General features: G+C 44.5%; 2 protein-coding genes across 6 annotated transcripts; one reads left to right on the forward strand and one right to left on the reverse strand.

The window, feature by feature from the left end:
- The first annotated feature begins 3,857 nt into the window (after window positions 1-3,857).
- Window positions 3,858-16,209, forward strand: znf395a (zinc finger protein 395a). 5 transcript variants are annotated; one of them, XM_084926398.1, is made up of 10 exons: window positions 3,858-3,952; window positions 10,596-10,756; window positions 10,906-11,003; window positions 11,095-11,204; window positions 11,313-11,506; window positions 11,610-11,710; window positions 12,061-12,334; window positions 12,411-12,500; window positions 14,489-14,559; window positions 14,820-16,209. In XM_084926398.1, the coding sequence occupies exons 1-10, from the start codon at window positions 3,913-3,915 to the stop codon at window positions 14,929-14,931; spliced, it is 1,251 nt and encodes a 416-aa protein (XP_084782524.1). In that variant the 5' UTR covers window positions 3,858-3,912; the 3' UTR covers window positions 14,932-16,209. The 5 variants fall into 5 exon arrangements, with proteins under 5 accessions (XP_084782524.1, XP_084782549.1, XP_084782531.1 ...); XM_084926423.1 differs by having other exon boundaries at window positions 12,061-12,310; XM_084926405.1 differs by having other exon boundaries at window positions 11,316-11,506.
- A 315-nt stretch (window positions 16,210-16,524) lies between these two features.
- gtf2a2 (general transcription factor IIA, 2) lies at window positions 16,525-18,925 on the reverse strand. Its single transcript, XM_084926458.1, has 4 exons — window positions 18,734-18,925; window positions 17,531-17,635; window positions 17,287-17,444; window positions 16,525-16,728 (listed from the first exon to the last, which is right to left on the reverse strand). Coding segments are annotated over exons 1-4 (336 nt in total). The 5' UTR covers window positions 18,806-18,925; the 3' UTR covers window positions 16,525-16,727.
- Between the last annotated feature and the right edge of the window lie 5,654 nt (window positions 18,926-24,579).

Consider the following 24,579-nt stretch of genomic DNA (forward strand, 5'->3'; position numbering starts at 1 on the left):
GGGTCAGCGGATGCTGAGGAGCATAGTGCACAGAGGTCGCAGACTTTCTGCATCCAAACTTCACGTGGCCTTCAGATTAGCTCAAGAACAGTGCGTAGAGAACTTCATGGGATGGGTTTCCATGGCGACCAGCTACATCCAAGCTTTACATCACCAAGCACATTGTAAATGTGGGATGCAGTGGTGTAAACATGCCGCTACTGGACTCTAGCGCAGTGGAGATCTGTGACCAATCACACTTCTCCATCTGGTGGTGCACGTGTCTGAATCTGGCGGTTGCCAGGACAACGGTACTTGTCTATCCTTATTGTGCTGATGTGCTGCAACCGGTCTGTGGGCCACTCTTGCTCATGTTGTTGTTGGTCCCTAAGCCAGCTGCCAAGGAGAGTGAAGTTCTAACACACCGAGCATTAAAAATAATGAAAAGTGTCACTGCAGCCACTCTCTTTATTTTTTTATTTTGCAGTTTTTTCCCGCTTCTCCCTGCTGAACTCTGCTATCGCTCCCTGTTCTATTCCTGCCCACCTATCAACCAGTCAACATTCAGCAGTCACATACGTGGACCGCACGACAGCAAATGTTTCCCCCCCTCGGTCCGACCTAGAAAACATTTATGGGATTAATACCCTGTTAATAATTCAGCATACCAAGACTGTTTCATGTTCCCAACTTTGTGAGAACAGTTTGGAGATGACCCCTTCCTGTTCCAACACAATTGCAAACAAGGTAGGTTCAAAAAGACATGGATGAGCCAGTTTGGTGTAGAAGAACTTGACCGGCCTGTACAGAGTCTTGACCTCAAACCGACAGAACACCTTTTCATCCCACCTTGGGATTAATTGGAGATTGTCAGGCCTTCTCATCCAACATCAGCGTGACCTCCCAAATGTGCTCCTGTAAGAACGGTCAACGATTCCCATAAACGCTCCTAAACCCTGGGAAAGCCTTCCAGTTATAGCTGCAAAGGGTGGGCTGACATTGAATTATGGATGTTAAACTATGGATTAAGAATGGGAGTTACAAGTTATTATACATCTGAATGCAGATGTCCAAAAACTTATTGCAATACAGTGTATGTTTTAAAACAGAAAGGCTGGATGAACCTAATATTCTTCCTCTAAGTTCAGACAAACTGATGTTATTATATTTGACCTATAAACCTTAGAAACAGGATTTCTAATCACACTGACTCGGACAGCATTAAATAAACTCGACCATTTTAACATCTTTCTATTCACATACAAAGCCTTGAATAATTAGAACCATCGTATCATCGCAGCAGAGCACAATCTTTGCTCTCGCTCTCTCATAGTTTCAGTTTTCTTCTCCTCCCTCTTCACTTTCTCCAGTAGGGCTGAGAATCGTCACTGATTTCTAGAATCTATTCGATTCAGATTCACAAAGTCCCGAATCGATTCTATCCATGACTCGATTCAATTCGATTCGATTTGATTTGAATCGGAGAAATTTTGCCTCAGACAGTCAGAAATATTATAATTCAGATCATGCATCACTACATTTCCATATTTTTATATTTATAAAAAGAAAGCTGACACTTGCGAGACTTTATCAAAGGTGTGAACATCACAGCAGATGCCTTTGTGTCAAAGTAGCTGCGGATAAAACACAGAAAAACATGAAGGAGATTTTCCTGGCCTGGGATTTATAAAAAATATTCTGCAGTCGATCAAAAACGAAAGAAAACCATTAATCAACATATGAACATTACCTGATGCTGCTGATGTGAAGCAGAGCAAAGTTACAGAGGTTTGATTAGAGACACAGCGTTTCGCAATTTTGCATAATTTTAAAAAGTTTAAATTTGTTCAGTATTGAACAGCAGAAATGAGGCTTTCTTGTCGGAAGTAAGTAAAAGGAAAAAAACAGCGACCCACAGCGCTGTAAACAACGGTAGACTTGTGCGTAACAAGCAAGCGAATAATGCAGAAAACAGATTTTTAGACGGGAAACTGTTCCTGAAGTACAGAGAGAGAGAGAGAGAGAGCTGTGCATGACGTGTGATTTTATCCTGGTGGAAGCAAAACAGCGACAGTGAATTCATGACGATGTTTATGTGAAGTGTAGTTTGGATCTTCTTTTGCTGCTGGTTTGGTCAATATTGTTTGGAGAGAGATAAAACCTGCAGCTTCAGAATCAGTGCAAAAAGGGCGTAAACACAAAGCGCCGACCCGCCGAAACATCAGAATCAGCGAGCTGTCGGCTTTCAGCCCCGACCGTGTCCATGCCGTCGGGTGAGAAAGGCGACATCTCACTGATCCTGATGCGTCGGCGGCTCCGCGCTTTGTGTTTACGTCTCTGTGCAGAATCCGTGTTCCTGCTCTCATTTACTGTTTTAGCTGTTTGGTGGTTGTTGAAATTTTGTGAGGTTTCACCTGAGATTCTGGCGTTTCGGGCAAAAATAAATTAATATTAAAAAATCGATTCAGGATTTTAATGAATCGATATCACGTTATCCAAGCCAGAATCGATTTTAATCGATAAATCGATAATCAAAACCCACCCCTATTCTCCAGCCTGTCACAGCAGATCGCTGCCCCTCCCTTCACATAGTTCTGTTGGGGGTTTCTTCCTGTTAAAAGGGAGTTCTTCCTTTCCGTCCACATGTTTGGAGTCTGAATGTCTAAAACTGATGAGAGAATCAGACTGAGAGTTATTCACCGAGTCATCTGACTGCTTCGGGTCTATCACGCCAGAGTGATGTCATCATCAGCTGATTAAACAACCCTGCATCCTGATGATGAATAGACCTTAAAAATAAGCTCTGCTATGCCCCAGGCATACACAGAAATGTGGCTCCTCAGGATAAAGAGGAGGCCACGTGTGCTGATAACGATGATGATAACTATTGGTTATAAATCTTTGAATATCGAGCCACGTTCAGGTTAACGCGTTTCAGATAAAAGAAAACAGGGGGACAGGACTAACGCATGAACAGCTGAACTTTGTCAAATAAACAAACTGAGAGTCTCAGGATGGAAAAAGTCTTTACCAGAATCACTCAGACACTTCCTGTTTATTTAATGATGACGAGGGAAGTATTTCAGTATTTCTGTTGCCTTGGCTGAACTGCATCTTCAGATCGCTCCGCGGCTGATTTCAGGGCTGAATTTCTTCACCGATTTCCTTTCTGTCTTTTTTTTCTTACTTGTTGAATCACCCAACTTCCCCAAAGCTCCGGGTCGTGGACTGCTGCCCTCACATCCTGCTGTGAGATTGCTTCACACAGTGCTGAATTCCTTCTTCCATTGCGAGAGTCTGAAATAGCAGGACAGACCCAAACCATGACGCTACCGCCGCCATGCTTCACAACTATCAAATCTGGCTCATGGCGTCTGATCCAAAACGCTACGATGGCGTCAGCCAAAATATCCTTTGACTCTGCGCGACAGCATCTGTACATCTTTGATATACAGTCTATGCGTCACTGAGGATGAACTGGTCCAGTGTCAGACAAAGAAGGATTATTTTCAACTGTGAATCAGGAAAAGCTGCTCTGATAAAATCACTAGGTTTACAGTATACACCCAGGTGCTCTGCAGGGCTCCCCACACTTCCAGGCTTTAAACTACATGCCTCACTGGTGCATATTTATGTGTGTTTGGTTATTTGAGATATTTTCTACTCTGTTGTCCTCGATGAAGCCTCGAGCTGAAACGTGTTGGTCACATAATGAAGTCTTTCATTACAAGCGTTGCTGTAGCTTTGGCCTCTTCGGGTTTTCTCCTCTTCTTCTACGAGCACTTTTGAAGGAGGCGAGGTTGAAAGCTCAGCTCTGTGCCTCGCAGCCACAGTGAGCTTTGATAGGCCGCAGCGACACCTCCTCCTGCCCTGTCCGCCCTGAAAGCCAGCTCTTTGCAGCACGGGCGGATAAGCAGTGGAGAAAATGGATGCATGTTGCACTCCTGGTGTTTTCTGCGCAGGACTGAAACTCGTAAGTAGATCTTAAACCGAGTAAAACTGAATTTCCTCCATTTGTAGGCATCTTATTTACTTGATCTGCTGAAGGTGAAGCACTTGCTTGTTTATTGGTTGGATGATAATGTCTCCTTATTACTGTCATGTAGTCATCTCACTGATGCTGAAGCAGCAGAAACAGATGTATTAATGTGATCCTTTTGAGGCCTTTATAGGTTGTTTTCGGTGTCTTAGTTCACTAAGTAGTTGTCTAAGTAATATATGTGCACTCACACGGGGAACATTGTGCTTACACAGCCCCAGAAACACGCCATAACTGGGCGTTGTAGAAACACACAGAGCTGCACTCCTCTCCTTTGCAGCGCAGCTCCATGCAGCACTGACACACTGCCACAGATTCCTGCACGCATGTAAATCACAGTGATTAGATGATTCCCAGAGAAGCCATCTCAGGACACGTGTGACAGACAGCTTTGAAACACGCCTGATCTTAAAAAGCAGGTGACACAGGTACGTTCATCAGATCACCTCCCGCAGAAAGCCTAAAACTGCCTCAGAGTCTGAAAGCAGACAAACACAGAGGAGTGAATCACGTCTGTGTGTGTGTGCTGACTCAGCAGGAGTAAGATTACAGAGAACGGTGTTTAAAAGCACCACAGAGAGCCTTTTGGCTTTACTATTCTTTATATTCTAGGATTTGCTGAATCTGATTTCTGTTTTCCTAAAACAAATAAAAATAAAAAAGAACAGCATTTCCATCTTAAAATGATAAAAACAAAGAGCAAAAATTTCAGAAATTCAGGGAATTATCGGTTTGATGCTGAAAATATCCTGATGTGGGCACCAGGACTCTGTCGTTATATGTAAAGTTTCATGTTTGGCCACCTCGCCTTCACTTCTCCTGCAAATCTGTCCATAAATTCCTGAGCAGCTGCTGAAAACTATCTGAAACAGTCACACGACGCCCTTCATAGAGCTGATAATAAATATCAGGAGGCCTTTAAACAGTTTTGAGTCAGACTGAGAAAATAATTCATTCCTGATTAAAATCTCTCCGTATCTTGTGTCCTGCTGATGTTTATCTGGCTGTTATTTTTGCTGTGAAGTGTCACACAGTGGGAGCTGCGAGCGCAGAGAAAGTGGGTCAAACTGTCGGCGTGACTCATTAACACGGAGCACAAAAAGAGGCGGAATGTTCCTTTAACGGCGGCTCTGCGGGGCCTGCACGTAGCTCACGCAAGCAGCGCAGCGTGTGTGAGTGTGTGTGTGCTACGTGCAGCTCTGTACCCCTGCACACACGCTCCGCCCACAGCCGTCTCTTTGTTATCTCTGCAGGATCACACCGCTGAAACTCCGCAGATGTTCCTGCGCAGTAATCGAGCCTTAGCGCGAAGTGCGCAGGCGCAGCAGATGCGTACGCGGTGCTGGTGTCTGTGTCCTGCAGCTTTACCACAGACGGTCGGTCCGCTCCTGCTCACAATAAACAACAGTCCTCGGTGGGGTGTGTGCCTGCGCTCCAGACCTCCGCCAATCAGAGCCCAGCTCCTCCCCCACGTGGTGAGCTTGTTTACTACGGGGCTCGAGCGGCACCGTGGGTGCTGATGAGAAAACCCGGCGCGGATCGGGGAGCACCAGAGTTCAGAGTTCATGTTTGTTAGTCATCGATCCGCCGGACTGTGTCACATGACGTTCTATGACGTCATAAACTCAAGGAAAGCGGGTTTTGGAGGCTCGTGCTTCTCTGGTGTACGTGACTCTCACTGGGGATTGTTATCCTTCAGCAGGAACATATGTAGCTGTGATTTCTTTCATCTCATCGATATCTCTAAAATTAGAATCCACCTGTCTCAGAGTGAAACACTCGTTCATGCATTTATTACTTCCAGGCTGGACGACTGTAATTCATTATTATCAGGAAGTCCTAAAAACTCCCTGAAAAGCCTTCAGTTAATCCAAAATGCTGCAGCAAGAGTCCTGACAGGGACTAGAAGGAGAGAGCAGATTTCTCCTGTATTGGCTTCCCTTCATTGGCTTCCTGTTAAATCCAGAATTCAAAATCCTGCTCCTCACATACGAGGTCTTAAATAATCAGGCCCCATCTTATCTTAATGACCTTGTAGTACCATATCACCCTATTAGAGCACTTCGCTCTCACGCTGCAGGCCTACTTGTTGTTCCTAGAGTATTTAAAAGTAGAATGGGAGGCAGAGCCTTCAGTTTTCAGGCCCCTCTTCTGTGGAACCAGCTTCCAGTTTGGATTCAGGAGACAGAAACTATCTCTACTTTTAAGATTAGGCTTAAAACTTTCCTTTTTGCTAAAGCATATAGTTAGGGCTGGACCAGGTGACCCTGAATCCTCCCTTAGTTATGCTGCAATAGACATACACTGAGACCTCCTGTCTCCTCCCCCTCCCTGATTCTGGCTCTGTTGGAGGTCTCTTCCTGTGAAAAGCGGGTTCTTCCTTCTCACTGTCACCGTGTGCTGCCCACAGCGGATTGTATGATTTGGGGGGGTTTTCTGTAAAGCACCTTGTTGTTTCCTGACACAGTGAGAGCATAGAAAAATGTTCAGAAAGACCAAACAGTATCTGAACCTCTGTGTCTGTGATAATAACAGTGTGAGTGTATTAACTGTAAGAAATGTCAAACTGAAGATCAAATTTCAACTTTGAAGCCAAAGTTTGTCACCCAGCAGGACTCAGAGTACGTCTGTCTCAGAGCCTCATCAACACCGAGCTTATTATTCCCTATATTTAAAATCATCTTTGTTTGGAGGAATGTCTCATCTCACGTCTGTTTCCCTTCATGCTTGTGCTTTCACTCTGGTATGTGTTTTGTCCTGAGGGGCCACTCTAGTCCAAACTGGTGATTCACAGTTTAGTGGCACAAAGAAAGAAAAAGAAATCCTCTGACATCTGCGAGTCACGGCGGTAAAGTTTGTGACTGACTGCATAAAAAAACACAAATAGCATAAAGGTGGAGGCAGCAGGTATTCTTCTCACCTCAAATTTAGGATGACGGATTCTTTATCCAAAAAACTCAGAAAACTCCCGTTACAGCAGCAAACACAAACATACAGCAGCTTCATAAATGATATGAGTAAAAAGCTCCGTCTGCGTTTCAGGTTCAAAGTTTGGCTCCACTTCTGAAAACAAATCTGAACTTTTTAAATAACCCTGTAAGCAAACTGAAGCGATCACATGACCACGCTGACAATAGAAAACTGCCTTTCAATAACAGCAATGTCTGAGTTTATGTATTTCACTTTTATTTAACCAGGAGGAAAAAATGCTCTAGAGAGCAAAAGCCTCTATTCCAGTCGCATCATCACAGCTGTGATCAGCATACATTTAGCCAAAAACAACAAAGAGCATATCAAGTCAGCTGCTTTGTCCTGACTAAATGCTGGCAGGTCATGTTTGAAGGCCAAGATAAACCATGAACAGGATTCATCCAGCATGAGCTCCAGCAACAGACAGACCGAAGGAGAGAACGTCCTCCACCTTTTTACAGGATGTAGGTCAGTCAGTGAGAACAGAGCGAGAAAGGTCAAAGGTCAAGCCTGTGGAAGGACAGACAAGCCAAGATAATCTAAATCAGTAAGTTTGCCACATAACATGACACAAAATAGCTCCATAAAAGTTACAAAATCAGAGTAGGATAGAATAAAATCCAGAAAATAACCCAGTAGAAGAGCTCTGCTCAGTAGAAACCACATAAAATAGAATAAAAAGACTTCGTGACCTCAAAGGTGAGAGTTTCTTTCCAGCTTCACAGAGAAACCGAACCTGAACCAAGTCCTGTCCACGGCCTCTCTAATTAAACTCACTGTGGAGGTGGTGGGTGGGGGCTCTGCGCTGACCCCTGTGTGACCCGCTGAGCTGCCCCTCTGTTATTTTGAGTCTTCACTTGTGGCCTTTACAGAAAGCAGGGTCAGGGTCCCCGGACCTGCAGGGAAAAATGTGCCGGTTTGAATATCAGCCCTGCCTCCACCCTGCCTGCACCACCTCCCTCTCAGCTGAAAGACGCTGAGTGATGCCCCCCCCCCCCCCCATCCGCCTCTCCTTCGGTTTGGGTGGAAAGTTCCTACAGCAGCTGCTTTGCCTGCGTGCAGCTCTGAGGGTTTCAGGAGCTCCCGTCCAGCCGGATCCAGTCCGGGTCTTGTAGGTCTCTTGTCCCGCACTGAAGGTGTTGAACTGCAGCCACACACACTCTCCCTCACACACACTCTGAGCTCTCATTGAACGGCAGCAGACACACACTCAGGAATCCTCCGAGTCTTGTTTTTGGTGCTTTTCTCAGTCTGCAGGTAGGTGACAGCTGCTCGCTTTAAAGCACTTTTACTGCTCTCAGAGTTTTACTGCTGAAGCATGCGCAGTGCGCGTGTGTTTTTATTTATTTATTTGTTTGTTTGTTTGTTTGTTGTGTGTAGACTGTGTGTAATGCTGTGAGGATGGGGCTGCTGGGAGTTACAGCGTCGGGCTGACTGCTTCTCTTTTTCTCACTTCTTCTGTTTGATGATCATTTTTTTAATGAAGGATTTTTTTTTAGTTTTTTGTAAAAAGGTTCATATTTTTGCGTCCTCCTCCTCTGCGTCGTCCTTCCGCTCAAACACAGCGTGAGGAGTTGGAGGAGCCTCACTGTGAGTTAATGATCAGCTGCAGAGTTGCTATTTTCCTGTTCATGCTGGGCTCTTATTGTGGAGGGACGAAGGAATCCGATTGGTTGTGTGTGCGTGGGTGTGTCGTGTGTGCGCACTAACAGTCTGAAGTGCTTTATGTTGAAAGGCAAGGATCCTACAGGAGTGATTCCCAAAGTGGGCTCCGTGAGGCTGATTTTAGGAGTTGTTTGCGCTTCCTGTTAATTCCATTTTACAGAAACTGGCTGCAGTTCAGCCAGAGGAGAAACAGAGCGCGTTCTCACGGTAAAACTCGGTGAATATAGGCAGACAACTTCTAATATGATCAGTAACTCTATGGAGACGCAGGACAGAAATCGAAATACCACATTCATGAGTGTCGTGTTTCTGAGACAGATAAAATTTTACTGATTTAAACTAGAATAAAATAGAATAGCCCTTTATTGTGATTGCACATGTAGATAACCTCCAGCTGGGTGTTAGTGACGCTCCTGACCTCTGCTGGAGACATTGTTTGGAAACAGCTGACGTCCTATCCCAAGTCATTAAAGGTACTTCATGTGAAACAGCCGTGCACCCAAAACCACTTTCAAACCTTCTAAAGTCAGTGAAACGTGTGTTTGTGCTGCAGAGAGGTCGCCTGAAGCTAAAACACGGGCGGACTGCGCTCTCGTGTAATACCACTGTGAGCCACAAGGTGTGCAAGACAAGAACACGCCAACAATATTTAACCGCGTGTTAGCGCAATATGTGTGCGTGATTCGTATTTCCACCACGTTGATCTCTGTGTTTGACCGCTGCACTGAAACATTGTTGCAAAGAGCTGCCGCGTTCTGGGGAAAGTTTTCATTGGAGAGTTTTTACAAAAAGCGCCTTTAATACTATAATACTGTGTAGAAGAGAGAGAGTGTGTGTGTGTGTGTTTGAACTTTAAGGGACACTCTGGTGCTTTGGTCACTGACGTCAGCATCAGAAAAGTGTGCAGGGAAGAGTTCAGGATTGCCTTAAACTCCAACATCTGAAAGCCTGAAGTGAAGCTAAAGTATGTGGACGCCACCCCTGACAGTGCTTCCCTGACTGCTCGCTCTGAATGACGGGAAATGGAGAAATTGTTTATGCTGCAGCTTGTAATGATCATCAGCCATGGCCTTCCAGCTTTCTACCAGCTGTTTTTCTCTGCTCATTCAAGATGACAATCACCCCCCCACCTCCACCCCACCCGAGGAAAGAAATACACAGAGGAACATGTCCACATACTTTTGGTCACACATGTTAACAGATGTAAACTGATAAAAAGAGGCTGATGGACAGTTACACCCATTTGCTCTCTTCATGTTAATCCTCTACCCTGTTAGTGACAGTGGTAGTGAGCTGGTAATGACACACGCACACGCACACACACACACACACACCACACAGCCTGACTGTAAATGACTCTGCAGCCTGTGACTCACTCAGATTTTAATCCACAGCCAACGTTTTCCCAGCAGAACGATTCAGATCCTCCAGTAAACAAAAAAAAAAAAACTATAAAAGTACACAACGTGTTTGTGTACTCGGAGTGGATATCTGCAGGCGGAGCTTCTTTTGTCGACTGACAGTTAGATAGGTCGTCCACTGGTGCCCAACCTGTGGGATGGGCCTGTCAGAGGGTCAGCAGATAAATCTTAGCCGTGAGTTTGGGCACAGATGCAATATTTACATAAAGGCGCAGGTGTGGCGTTGGTCCTAATCCAACACGGCGTGGGCAGGGCATGCACGATCCCTTCAGATTTTCTTATCTGAATCATTAAACACCGTTTATAAATTTCTCCTCTGCTAATATCTGTGACCGAAGCAGACAGTGATGTCCTGCTGACGAGCTGCTGGTGGAGGTCCTGGTTCTGCAGCGGTTCCTCTCCAGGACAGAACCAGTACCTCCAGCCGCAGTCCTGCAGGTGTTTCGCTTCCAGCCACATGGTGGTTTCCTTCACCTGCAGCTTCCCGGCTGTGCTTACAGAGACTCCTTTGTTTCTTGCAGACATGATACCAAAGGCTCGTCTGGGGAAGCGTTCTCCTCTTGGGGCACTTGTGACCTCTACCTGTCCGGGGATCAACCTGGAGACTGGTGAGACTGTGGTGACGATGGCGGCAGCGGGACAGCAAGCGACAAGCAGAGCAGACGGCCATCTTGGATTAAAGGTGAGTGCTGGTCCTGGATGTTGAGCTGAGCAATAATGTCGGGAAAATGCAGCGTCTGTCCAAATTAAGAGTATTTCTGTTCGGGGAGGTTTGTGTTGACTGGCAGCTTTCTGAGCCAATCACAGTGAGCCGTGTCTGTCTGATCTCAGATGTATTTCCAGTGTGGAGGAGCAGGTGAATCTTCAGTCGACAGCTCGCCTTCATCCTGCAGCAGATCCGTGTCCTCCAGCATCGATGTCCCAAAAAGGTCAGACGCGTCCCGCCTCTGGTGTTTATTTATCGTTTACTCTGTGTTTACCTGTAAACGTGCTTAAACACCGCTTCCTGTCGTCCCGCAGTCAGAGGAGTCCTCATGAGGTGGACATGAACGAGCTGATGGCAGCGATGGTTCTCAGCAGTTTGTCCTGCAGCCCGCTGCTGCACAGCCCCGCCCAGCCTGACCTCACAGGTACATAACATCAAACAAACAAACAAACAAGCAACACATTTTTCCTCCACGAAGCGAGTCTGGAGGTGTTTCTCCCTCTGAAGGTTTTTGTTGTTTTTGCTGTTTCAGCAGCTTCGATGGAATGTGGCGGCGGCGAGCTCTCCGACAGCGGCTACTGGAGCGTCGGCCACGCTCACCGAAGCCCGGCTCCTTCCCCGCCAATCAAAGAGTCCGACGCCAGCCCGGCCACGCCTCCTGATGAGGGTGTTGACATGGAGCTGGACCAGGTGCTGTTTGATGAGCCAGCACCACGGAAACGCAGGGTAAGTGGCGGTTTACAGCAGTCACGGAAAAACGATTTATTGATTGTCGAAGTGTCGAAGACCACGAAAGCTGCCGGTGGTGATGATGCGTTTCCTCCTGCAGAACTCGGTGAAGGTGGCGTACAGGTGTCTGTGGCCGAGCTGCGGTAAAGTGCTGACGTCTGTGGTGGGAATTAAACGCCATATCAGGACGACACACCTGTGGTAAGCCTCACCTGACGGCGGCTCCATTCTCTGTCGTTGCTCAGTCTCAGGATGAGCTAAATATGGAAGCTCGTTACTGCCAGAAACATTTGAAAACTTCAGATTTATATCTTTACATTTTTATATCAAGTCTGACCGCAGCTGCTCCCACAGAGATATGCAATGTGTTCATGTTTACATTTATTTTTTAAATCCTGAAATTTCAGCATTTTAATGAAATTTCTGACATTAATGGGCTTCCATATCTTTTTAAAAAAATGTATTTATATAAAATTGTTCTTCAGAAAGTTTTTCTGACAGTAAAGCAGGAATTTGTTTAATAATAACCTCTGACCTCTGACCTCTTACAGCCGTGGTGGCGAACATGAGCGCTGTTCCCGCAGTGAGGAGGATTTTTACTACACTGAGATCAACCAATGGGAGCATCCGCAGCAACGGTCTCCTCCCCATTCTGGACACAGCGGCTCCTCCCCCGCCTCACTGGCTTCCTCCCCGTCCTCGCCTTCCAGCCCACCAACACCGTCTCCACCGTCTCCCTCCTCTCCCTTCTGTGCCGCCCTGAGTTGCTCCGCCCCCTCGTCTTCTGGCAGCTTCTGGCAGGTCCAATCAGAGCACTCCTACCAGGTTGATGTTTTTTCGGCTGTAAAATATTAATGATTACTTTTATTGTTATAGCTAACTCGTATTTTTTTGTTTTTAGGCTCCTCCTCCGAGTCAACACGTGGTGTCAGCGGCAGCAGCCACACCATCCTGCCGTTGGACAGCCCCGCCCACCACCTGCCACAAACAGGTAAATCTTCAGAGCAACTAAGATCTGTATTTATAGGAACCTGAGAGAACTCGTTATTAACGGGTCGCTCCCGCACATGTGGGATCTCCATGTTTGATTTGATGGGGTTTTTACGCCATCACGGGTACATTTATCCGGGCTCATGATGCCACGAGGAGCACGCTAGCTTGGGATCGGGGATCTGAACCTTTGTTATCTGTGAAAACATAAACACAGAAGTATCTAAATAGTCTCTGCTGCGGGCTCAGCACGCCCACAGAGGATAAACAGCGGAGCTCAGCAGGCGTGGGTGCTGCCCGTCTGCAGGCTCAGCTGATATCGCCCCCAACACGACGCGGATACCTGGATGTAAAGTCAGAGCAGTTGTTGATAAGCTGAGTTAATAATAGAAGAACTTTGGCTGTTTTTAATCACACGGCTCTGCAGTAGGTGTCTGTAAAGTGTCGCTGTAGTTGAAGCAGGATGCAGCTGCTGCTGGGGGAGGTGTGAGCTTAAAGGTCGAAAAACAAAAAACAGTTCGATCAGGAAGTTTCCCCAAAATTCAGACTTCAGTTTTTTAATAATCAGGTTTTATTGTGAAGGTGTGCTGAACTCACACTTTGTGGCCTCGAAGCTACCGACGGTTAGACAGTACAGCTGCGTCGAATGGGCTAAAAAAACCAGTATCCGGTTACCATGACGTCTGGCACCAGATGTATCCTTCAGTGAGACCCACAGTGTAAATGGTTGGGTCCACGATGAGACCAGCTCACCTGTCCCCCCACTCTATTTGTAGCGGAAGGAAATTCAGAAAAAGGATCGTGAAGCAAACTTCATCCGAAGTCTGTTTCATTCCTTTAATCCGACAGAATGAGTCAGACTCATCATTACTGCACCACAGAAGTTGTTGCTTCCCTGCTGGAGCGTTCGTAGGTATTTCAGGATCCATCAGAGAAAAAAGCTTCGATTAAAGCAGGAAAAGTTTGTTGCTGCTAGCGTGGCGGCACCCGGACACCGAACATCTCAGTCTGAGGTGGAACCGCAGCAGGGTGTCAGAGGTGTAAGGTGAAATTTTGGCTCACTTGTGCTTTGGGCACAAAAACTCGGCGTGACAGAGCTCTGATGAAGCTGCTGCCCTCGGCCGGGTCTTTACGGCGGAAAGTCCACAATTAACCCAAAGTTATCCTTAAAGAAGAGTGAAGGTTGTGTCCTAACAGTGTGTGTGTGTGTGTGTGTGTGTGTGTGTGTGTGTGCACAGTGAGGCTCTGTCTTCATTAAAAACAGACTTTTCTGTCCCCGATCTGCAGAGGAAGCAGCACGGAGGACTTTCCCTGAGAATTTTAGGTTCTATCCAAGTTTTTAAAGCTAATTACGGTGCATCCCCCCCACAGCCGGCTCTCTGCCCCCACTTCTCCAATTCGGTGTTTTCTCGGTGAGTGTGCACAGCAGCCGATTGTTTGCTTCCTGCCACCGCAGCCTGTTCAAACTGGTTTCATTCTGGAGAAAGGAGGGTGCGTACTCCTCCCTCATGGTTTCATTCAGGCAGGAAAATCCCCTCACATCATTTGTGGTTAATTCTCCATGAGCTGTGCGCTGCAGAGCAGCGCTGCCACCTGCAGGCCGGCAGAGGACACTGCTCAGCGGTGACGGCCGTAAACAGCTGCTTCATGCACGACTGCACGACTGAAAACAGGCAGCTGGGCCTGAAAATAAAAACAAAACACCTCCTGACGACGAGCCAGACACACAATAACATGAACGTGTGGAGGCGTCTTGTCTTTTTCATCCTTCTGTGGCGATTTTATCTCATGTCTTCGATTCTTTGTCTCTGCTTTGGTCATTTTATGTTTGTTTTTTGAATTATCGTGCTTCTCTTTGACTTTCCAACGTGGAATATGAACACTTTAATCGAGGCTCCGTCCCCGAGAACGGGTCTCTGTTGCTTCAGAAAGCAACAGAGAAACAATGAAAAGCTCCAATCTGACCTCCTCTTCCTCTCCCTTCTTCAGGGTCTGTCATTCCGGGTGCGTTCGGTCAGCGTGGGAGAGCAGTGGCTGCAGCATCAGAGCGCCCCCTCCAGGTCAGTGCTTCTCTTTTGTTGAACAAAGACTGTATATATGAGATGGCTGTAGTCTATGAGATCCTCCCATTCAGCTGATTGCTGAGCTCAGTGAACACGTTTGTGATAACGAAGCCACGGGAGGAAAACTCGATGACACAGTGGTGTCTGATTGGCCAGCTGCTGTCCTATGTTGGCTCGAGCTTACAGCTTCCTTTCGTGTGCGTGAAGCTTTAATCTTGAAGTCATTAGCTGACCCTTTTGTCTCCGTGTTTTTTCAGGAGGATTCGCGGCGAGGCCAAAAAGTGTCGTAAGGTTTACGGCATCGAGCACAGAGACCAGTGGTGCACAGCCTGCCGCTGGAAGAAAGCCTGCCAGCGCTTCCTCGACTGAGGCGATGGGAAGAAGCGGGACGAATGGGAGGAAGAACAGAGGCTGGACTTTACTGGTGGATGTTTTTTTTAATGTTTTTACATCTGGAACCAGAAACGGTCCCAAACCTGTGCGATCAACATTTGGCAGCTCTGAAGCAGCTTTACACGTCCGCGTCACTTCCAGCTGAGCGCTCTGCGACTAAAGGAGCATTTCACGGTTTCTGCCGCTCACAGCAGCTGCTCTTATCTCTCTGTAAACAAAATACTTTGACTCTACTGATCTGAAGTAACTACACTCGGAGGTCAGTTTATTAGGAACACAGCAGCAAATCTGCCATCATGGAGGTTTCAACACGTCGGAGCTGCTTCACACGTATCCTGCTCAGCGATGTCGACCAAATAACAGAAACGGACGCCTGAAGTGAAGCAAAGGTTGAAGGTTACGTTTTTAATGAGTCAGATTTACAGACTGTCCAAGTCTGGTTTGGTGCTAAAAATCCAAATTTAAAAGAAAAGCAGCACATGTGAGATCCTGGAAGTCGGATTTTAGTTTGAAATCTCAAGTTCAGCGTCTCGCTGTGAGAGGGTGAAGAGAATATTTACAGGCAGTTTCTACAGTTTTTTCTTTTTTTAACAAAAATTTAAGCAAAAAATTCAGTGCTGCTTCCATTTTTTAAACTTGCTGCTCCTAATAAACTGGTGACAGAGTATGTAACATTTGCGTGCATATATACAAATAGAACTATAATGAAAGAGTTCCTCTTGGAGCTAACACCTGGCACCTATTTTTTTGTTTCTTTTTGATATGTTGTATAAAGAGCAGAACTGACCGTCAACAGCTTCTGATCGCTGAGACGTCGGCGAGTTTCTGAGAGGCTGAAAACACTTAAAACGAGACTTTTCTCGAGCAGGCTCTGCTGAAACGCGGCCGCTAACGTCCCGTTTCTCAACATCTCGTCTGGATTAAGTCTTTTTTTTTTGTAATGTTTGGAAGCTGAAGCCATTTCCGTCTCTGTGCAGTATTGATCCGTTTACACAGAGTTATAATATCTATATTTTATATCTGCTCTTTTCTGAGATGTACATACAGATGATGTATTATGGGTCCAAATATGACGTCAATAATCAGTCTCACCGCAGCGAATACGAGACAAAGATGTGTTGATATTCTGCTTGTTTATGAAGCAAACCAGGAAGCTGAGGAGCGAAATCGTGTCGTTTTTACCGTGATTTCTTTTCTACATGATGTCAGTCCTGATGTTGTATTAAATAAATAAAGCAGAAAAAACTCTGGAAACGTCTTCGGTCCTTTTATAATCTGAACAAATCGCTGTTTAAGACTGATTTAATTTTGTGTTTCTCACAATCTCATTTTCACAGATCCGAAGCTTTTCATGAATCAGTTTTTGTCTCTTGGTTTAAGGTTTTTAATTCTCGCAAATCTGAAATTTCTTCTTGTAAATTTGAGCTTTTTCTCACAAATTTGAGGGGGGATTTGTTTTTCTTTTGAATTTAAAGCTCAGAATATCAACCCCCCACCCCACCTCTTTTTTTTAAAAACCTTTGTCCGTCATGATACCTGATGGAACAGAAGAGCTCGAATGCTCAGAGGTTCTTTGTGTTTTAAATAAAGTTTTTATTCATGACTCAGTAATCACAACAAACTGAACAAAAACTTCCGTAAACAATAAAAAAAACAAAGCAAACTGCCACACACACCCACACAGGTGACCGCTGTAATAAATTATATGTACAGTCCAGGTCCATCCGGGACTTTGTCCCGCAGAGGAACTCCCAGAGAGCCGGCCGCCCAAATCTAAAGAGAAGAAAAGACGACATTAACGACGAATAACACCGGCACAGAAGAAGAAAATGTGAGAATCTGCTGGACCAACTTTATGTTGACTGCATCTTTATGCTGTGGTACCAGCATCTGCTTTCACAAATCAGATCTTAAAGCCTTTTTTACTTATTAAACAGCATATTTATCTGTGGATTTTATTGTGAAAGGTCAAAGTAGGAAGTAGCTGCACTTCTGCACGTGTGTAAATGAAGAGACAGCAAAGTGTTTTCGAACGTTAAAACACGCACGCTGAGATAAAGGATTATTCTGAACAATCATGCAAAGCTCCTCTCAGAGTCCAAGCATTAAAAAGAGGAATAAAGCGAGTAAAGCTGAAGCACAGAAACACAGCAGAACGTCTGCCGCAGAGAACGAGGAGCTCGTCCCTGCTGCTGCGTCGTGTCGGCAGAAGAAAATGTTTTAATGAACAAAAACGATTTTGGTACAATTGATTTTTAAGAGCTGCACTCAAATAAGGTAAACAAGGAGGGCCGATTCTGATGGACATGCGCACGTGTGTGTTGTACTTGCCATTTATCAGTTTTGTTGTGGGTCGACTCGCTCTTTCCATCACAGGCGACAATCTTGACCTTGTCGACCTTCACGAGCTCGGTGACCTCTCTGAACTCAACGTCGTTCAGAACGAACGTCCACACGTTGTCGCAGAACCTGTATGTGTTCAGAGATCCCTGAGAGGTGGAGACAGAGACAGAGGCGGGGTTGGATGATTTTTTTTTTTAGGAGGCGGGGCTTGAGAAAATACAGATGGACTCACCCTGAAATTGACCCTGTTGCGGACTCGGTTGGCGAGCGCTGTGTTGATGGCTTTATCGAACTGGAGGAGGACCTGAAGAGCGAGCTGAGGAGTTATCTGCTGAGTCTGAACACACACACACACACACATTTATTAGTTTAAATTTAAGATTTTTAAATAATAAACAGCTCAAAGAAATGATGGGAACACGCGATCATTGTAGTAAAACACAAAGTCAGGTGAACATTGGAAGAAGAAACCACTGAATCTATTTCACCTGCACAGGTGCAAATGAAATGAGATGAACTCGAGGGCAACAACAAGACAACACTCACAAACAGGAATGTTGTAACAGCTGATGGCACACAGAACAAAACCAGAGAATTACTTTTGTTTGTGTAGTTACTCTCCTAATTTTACACCCAGTTCCTAAAATTATAGCCCAGCAGGCCGGTGGGTGTGCTGCCACCATCTGGTAGAACTCGGTACAACAGTGAAGTGCAGCCAGGGCCCATTCAAACTTGTGTTGGTATCTTTGCCAACACGAATTGTTTTTGAACTAAAGTCTTAACGCTTTGTTAGTTCTAAAAGGTTTAAGACTTTTTTGAAACAAGACTTTACAGAAAAATCAGAAGCACAATTTACATTTTCAACACAATTTTTTTCTGAAGTGATTTAAACAGATGTGCTGTACTCAGGTCATCTGCCACTTTGTACTAAAGTGGTTTGGTCTTTGAGCACACAGGACTTTCCTCTGCCTCTGGAGGGAGCACTGATTGGTCTACGTGTAGTTAAAGAGTCAGATGTTTCCTCGTATTTCTCACCACCTGAAGAACGAACTATACTCTCCCACAGTGCGGCACACCTGAGAGGGCGAGTGTCAGAGCATGAAGTGAGGTTCAGACGTAAAAAAGAAGCGTCAACTCGTTTAATTAAAAGACTTTCTCACCCTTGAACCAGGTAAACAGAACCTTCATCACTGTTACAGAACAGTAACTTGTACGTCTGTGAACTTTGACCTCCTCGCTTTTATTCATCCCCTACAGCTCACACCTGCAAAATTGTAACCCCTCTCTGGTAAAAACTTGATTTTTTGCTTGTTTTCTGGAGTCTAAAACATGGTACAGCTAGCAGGCTACTGTTAGCTCATCCGGCTAACAGGCTAGCGGGGAGCTGAATGCCACCAACTGGCAGCACTGGCTCTGTGTCCGCGGGCAGTGTTACCTGTATAAGCTCGTCCAGACTCTCCTGCAGGCTGTTTCCCAGCGTCGTGTTCCTGTAGAGCTGATACGCCATTATGGAAACTCCGAAAGAGCGAAAACCAGCAGCGAACTATCCTCCAAACACAGGACGAGCAAACGGAGCTAACTGCTTCCCTCCACAACAACAGCCTGAACGACCACAAGCTAACAACACACTTCCGCTAAGATTTTTCGAAATAATTGTCATTCTGACTATGTAAAATAATTTATGCTTTTAAAATATCGAGTTGTTAGTCGTTGATATTTTAATTTAATATTTTAAATTCATTTTATTAATTTAGTTCAAAAGGTATTTTGAATATGTCAACAAATTTACTTTTATTTTTACTTTTATTAGTTTATGATCAATAAAATATTTCCTTTATGATTTTGTTAAAAGTTATGTATATATAATTTAAGTAATTTTTATTATTTGTTTAAATATTTTATTAAACGTTTTCATCTATTTTTAATATTTTAAGAGATTGTGTTACTTTATTCACCTTTTTAAAAAATAATTTCATGTTATTATGTTACAGTATTTTCAGTACTTTTGACGAGTGGATGTGATGATGTTGTGTTTTTGTCAATACTCATGTTTGCTCAGAAAGGACTTTTTATTTTGGAGTTTTATTTTGGAGGTGGCCTCTTCCTAGTGTGTATTGCTTACTTGATGCAGAAAAAGTCTTTTTCCTTCGAGTTTTCTTCTTTTTAAAAAATGATTTCATCCACATTCGATTTCTACTTTGTTTGTACCAGTTTTATAGGGTTTTCTAGTTATTTTTCAGTTTTTTGCTCGTCTTGTGTTTAAAGTGAAGCTGATGAGATATCACAGCTGTGATTGTAATAGGAAGCACTAGATGGCAGCAAAGCTTCAAACTGTAGAAACACCAACCTTCCTCTGCAGCTCCTTCATTTATGTCAGCGGTTCCCAAACTGTTTTTGCTAGGCCCCCCTTTGTTTTACAAGAAAAATGTCCCTCCATGTACAAAGGCAGAGGCGTCATGGTGTCATTATTTTACGTGTAGTTGTTTTTTTCCTGTGTAATAATATTCAACATTGCTGTCAATACATTTTTCAAAAAATGTCTCTCTGTGCAAAATACCTTTAAAAACATAAACAGCTGTGGGATCCTGTTTGTCCGTGATTTGAACCGGGGGACAAATCGTGGCAGGATCAGCCTGATGTTATTTGTATCCCGCTGTAACTTTACTGTATAAAGAGCAAACATCTCCAAAATGTCAGGAGCAGTTAGTCATTACAACAAGTGTTTGTGAACTAAAAATCACGAATGTGGGATACTGTTTGTCCGTGATTTGAAGAGCCCAGCGCTGCTCTCGATGCAGGGAAAACCAATCCTGCAGGGAGACCTACCTCTGCACTTGTGCAGGTGAAGCCAAAGGGCAGATATGCGTCACCATATTTTCTAGTCTTTGGCTTAGAATGAAGTTTGTTTGGAAACATATTCAGCGACGCTTCATCTCCTGCTTTGCGTTTGTGTGGGCACCCCAAAGCGTGTTTTTTTTTTTTTTTTTTCCCCCCTTTTCACACCGCGCCCCCCCTGCAATGGCTCTGCCCCCCCCCTCCAGGGGGCGGGCCCCAGACTTTGGGAAGCTCTGATTTATGAGTTTCTCTGTTATATTGCCCTGAGATACTGACCCCACCCATCAATGCCAGTGGAGGTGCTGGAGTCTATTCCAGCTGCCACAGGGTGAGAGGCGGCGTGTATCCTGGACAGGTCACAGGTCTGCAGCCTCTTGGTGTCAAATTGCAACCAAAGTAAAAAACTTTGTGAAAAGTGTGGAAAAAGCAGTGTGGCTTACCCCATCACTGCCCCTCCTGCCTCCGAGAGAGGAGGCACACAGCACTGCTGCAGTGCATCATGGGACCAACACCAAAGAGTGTGTGATCTGGAGACAGTGCATCAAACTGTTCTGAAATAATTTCTCACAGATGCCTCAGCAGTGTCGAATTATGACCTTTATTCACTTTTGTTCCTTTGCAGCGACTCCAGAGGCGTCTTGTATCTCCTTTAGCTCGCTCTTCATGTGGTCCAATCACGGCTGAGGACACCAGTGTGCGCGACGCCCACATTTAACCTGCAGGTGGAGGCCATCGTCGACCTCTGACCTTGCTGCAGGTAAATGATAAAAAATGGCGTGTTAATCTGGAGCCGTCTGTCGCTGCTCAAGATGATAACACATCAGGTTTCATGTACCCCTCACTGAGCATGCCCAGTGACTCCCACCCAGAACAGCTGAGTAGGGTGGTCTCAAAGAAGGTAACGACCAAGATAAACAAGTTAGAGGACGTACCTGATGATGTCAGCACAGGTGAGAGCTGCAAACAGCCACTGATGTCCGAGTCTGAGCCATCCTTTACCTCGCACTTCAAACAAATATGTAGAACAGATTTTTGTCATCCGATTAATTAAATCATTAAAATGAGAAACGTCTCAGTGATGCTGAACAACTACTTCATGCTTTATTACTTCTGAACCACAGTAATACATCATCAGCCCGTTCAGTCTATACATATACATATTTTCATAACGATCATGACTGTGTGTGTTTATTTTGTGATGTTTATATTTTTATATTTTTCTTTAGTTTTTATTTTAATACTTTTGTGGTTTATTTTTCAGTATTTTGACAAATTTTATTTGAATCGCAGGTATGAATTTTTTAGTGTAATTTAGGTAGTATTTTAGGAACCTCTTAATATCATTTAGCATATTTTTGGTCTTATTGTAATTTTGCATTTTATTTATTTTTATTTATTTATTTATTTTGCATACTCCTCCCATACTGGCTTCTCTTCACTGGCTTCCTGTTAAATCCACAATTAAAGTTCAAAATCTTTCTCCTCACATACAAAGTCCTGAATGATCCTCCACGTTCTCCTAAAACACCTGAACTGAAGGCAGCAGGACTCCTTCCTGGTTCCTGAAGATGTTCCACCTCTCACTCAGGTGTTCAGTTTTAAAAAGACTCAGGTATTTCTCTTAGGTGTAAAACCTGGGACCGATTGGTGAATGTGAAACATCTTCACGAACCAAAATCCCTTCGTTGTTGGGATGTTCTCTGTGACGTCACAGTCGTCTTACACATCACTCGTGTGAGCAGGAATAAAACTGAAGTCAGTCACAGGATAGGAGACTCTTCCACAGAGGAAACGAGTCGTAGTCACTGCTTTGTCTCAATTGTTTCCATTACAGCAATGATTCCCATTGGGTCCCCCTAGTGGGCCACAGAGGTACTGCAGGTTGAAATCAGATACATATGTACAGATACATTTTCATATAAATAGGAGATGGTTAGTTTGATATATATTAGATATTACTCATTACTCTTGTGTACCAGTGGCAGATGGGTCGCACACTGACTTTAACAGCAGTAGTAGTTATTTAAAGCCAACAGCCTGTTTGGTTTATGTTTAAAGGAAATCTCTTCCTGTTCTATTTCAGTTAGGGTGAAGATTTCAGATGCGTGGACCCCTGTGGGATTTTCTGGTTTTTAAGTTGTCCACAGTGCTCTTGACTTTGGAAATCTATTCTGTATATTCGCTCTATCGACTTTAGGACAACAGAGAACTGTAGCACTTTGTAAAACTCTAATCTGGTAGAAAAAATACAATAACAATAATGTATGATAGAGTGTCTGTTTGGTCATTTAATCCTTTGAGCTCGTGTTGTGTTTTTGTGTGTTTGTGTGTTTGTCATAGTTTCTGTCTCCTCCGTGTTGTCGCCTTCACTGAAGCGAATCAGCCTTCGCTCTCTGTCTGACCCCACACGCGTCACATGGACGGAGACTTGACAGATGGTTCACGTGGAGATTTAACAGCTGATAGTTTAATTGTGGAGCGTTTGCTGTGGGTGCGAGGAGGTTAAACAGCTGATTAATGCGAGGCTAACAGCGAGCGGCTCCTGCAGTGGCTCCTCCGTCTCTCGCCGCTGTGATAATGAGCTCATTCGATATGCAGATTCGATCCCCGGAGGCCTCGTACAATTAATTGTTCTCGTTGACTCGAGTAATTGTTTGTTTGCAGGTTTAATTTGGAGATTTAGAAAGCGTCACGTGACGAGCGCGAGCCGAGCGTGATGTAATGAGCGGCAGCTGATCTGTGACGTCATGTTATGGCCCTAATAATGGCCAGCGCGGTTCAGTTACAGCCTCAGCTGAGCTTTGGATCACATGTGTCACAAAGCAGGGGTGTGTCTACAAGGGGGGCAGTGGTGGCACCAGCCAAGCCATCAGACTCGGGTACTGTTAATCTTACAAAGTAACTGAGTACATTTACTCAAGTACTTCTCTTAGGTTTAATGTTCTTGTACTTCAAGTATTTCTATGCCGCGTTCTGCTTTTATATACACCAGGTAATGAGGGAGAGGAAACAGGTGGGGGCACAGCTGGAACTAATGACAGAAGAGGGGCTGTTGTGATTTGGCACTTGATGAGACAAGGGAAGCAGAAATGAGAGACCAGAGACCATCAAAATAAAACAGGAAATGACTAACACCAATACTAGGGCTGTGCGATATGACCAAAATCTCATATCCCGATATAAAACATCTATCGTCCGATAACGATATAAATCACAAAAATTTTACATTTTCTGTAAATTCTGTGAATCTCGGGCAGCTGAAGTGTTTCCAGCTGGGCGTCGTGTATCTGGAGTCGAGTGTTTTACCGATGCATGAAACTACACATTTTTAGACATAGGTTGTAACGGCCGCCGTTTTCTTTGCGGCGTGCTGCAGGGAACAGCCTGTTCTAACGTTTGAGTCTAAGGTTTATTTTTTAGCACCTGACGCCTCTTTTTTGCTTCTCATCGGTAAATACTCTGCATACTATTTCACAAGATTCAGTTTATTTTGAAAAGTCTCAACAGGATCTTGAGCTTTATTGTGAAAGGTTTATGTGGAAAATAAACAAGCAGACACGCGATGGTTTTACCATCGTTGTTGCTAACGACAACGCATAAAAACAGGCGTTTGTCCGTCCGTAGTGTGGTTGTGTGTGTGTGTGTGTGTGTGTGTGTGATCTGCTTTGCTAATAGTTTATTTGAAGGAAAGGCTGAATATCAGACATGGGAGAATCTGATGAATTATAAATATGAAAATCATGAATACGTATATTTCTTTAGGAAAACAAAATAAACTAGTGATAAAAACTATTTTCACTTGATATTTATTGTTAAAAGTTTAAAGAAATTTAACTAAATAATAAAATAAATAAAACGTGTGCTATATCCACAAAAATAAACAGTAACAAATAATAATTATATTAATTGATGTTAAGTATATTAAAATGTTTTAAAAATCTGCACTTTGTACTTGTTTTTGTTGCAAACTTCTGAAAGTACATTTACACTACAACACCATAACCTGAAAAGTAAATCCTGCCCAGAGACCGAGAGGTGCGCTGGCGGAGGCTCGACCCTCTGAGTGCGTCTTGTTCTCAGACCTGATTGGTCAGTAGGCGGTGATTTCATACCTGCCCTCTTATCTGGAAGATAAGCCTGAACGGGAGGAAATACCACAGCGTCTCCAGGCTCCACATGCTCAGTGTGAACCTGTGAAAAGGACAGGGCACCATGATTGGTCCTGCCAGATCAGGTGTTCTCAGGTGAATGCTAGTTAAGCTGCATGGCACTGGTCTGTGAGCACAGGTCCTATTAAAGTTCATCAAGCCCCAGTGCTACCCTCATGAAGTCCCTGATAGCTCGATCAGACACATGCAGTGCTTCTCCTCTTCCTCCTCGCACAGATACCTGTCCTGCTAACAGCCCCTCTCCTGGTATCTCCTCCACACTGAGCCTGTGCTTGGA

Source organism: Perissodus microlepis, chromosome 1 (genome assembly GCF_051167445.1).
Source record: "Perissodus microlepis isolate ML-2025 ecotype Zambia chromosome 1, ASM5116744v1, whole genome shotgun sequence".
Taxonomy (NCBI): Eukaryota; Metazoa; Chordata; class Actinopteri; order Cichliformes; family Cichlidae; genus Perissodus; species Perissodus microlepis.

Coding starts and splice junctions, on each gene's coding strand:
- znf395a (XM_084926398.1), top strand. CDS start 3,913: ATGTTGCACTCCTGGTGTTTTCTGCGCAGGACTGAAACTC. Junction 3,953..10,595: donor TCTGCGCAGGACTGAAACTC/GTAAGTAGATCT, acceptor TGTTTCTTGCAG/ACATGATACCAAAGGCTCGT. Junction 12,501..14,488: donor CCACCACCTGCCACAAACAG/GTAAATCTTCAG, acceptor TCCCTTCTTCAG/GGTCTGTCATTCCGGGTGCG.
- gtf2a2 (XM_084926458.1), bottom strand. CDS start 18,805: ATGGCGTATCAGCTCTACAGGAACACGACGCTGGGAAACAGCCTGCAG. Junction 17,636..18,733: donor GTCTGGACGAGCTTATACAG/GTAACACTGCCC, acceptor GTGTGTGTTCAG/ACTCAGCAGATAACTCCTCA. Junction 17,445..17,530: donor GCAACAGGGTCAATTTCAGG/GTGAGTCCATCT, acceptor TCCACCTCTCAG/GGATCTCTGAACACATACAG.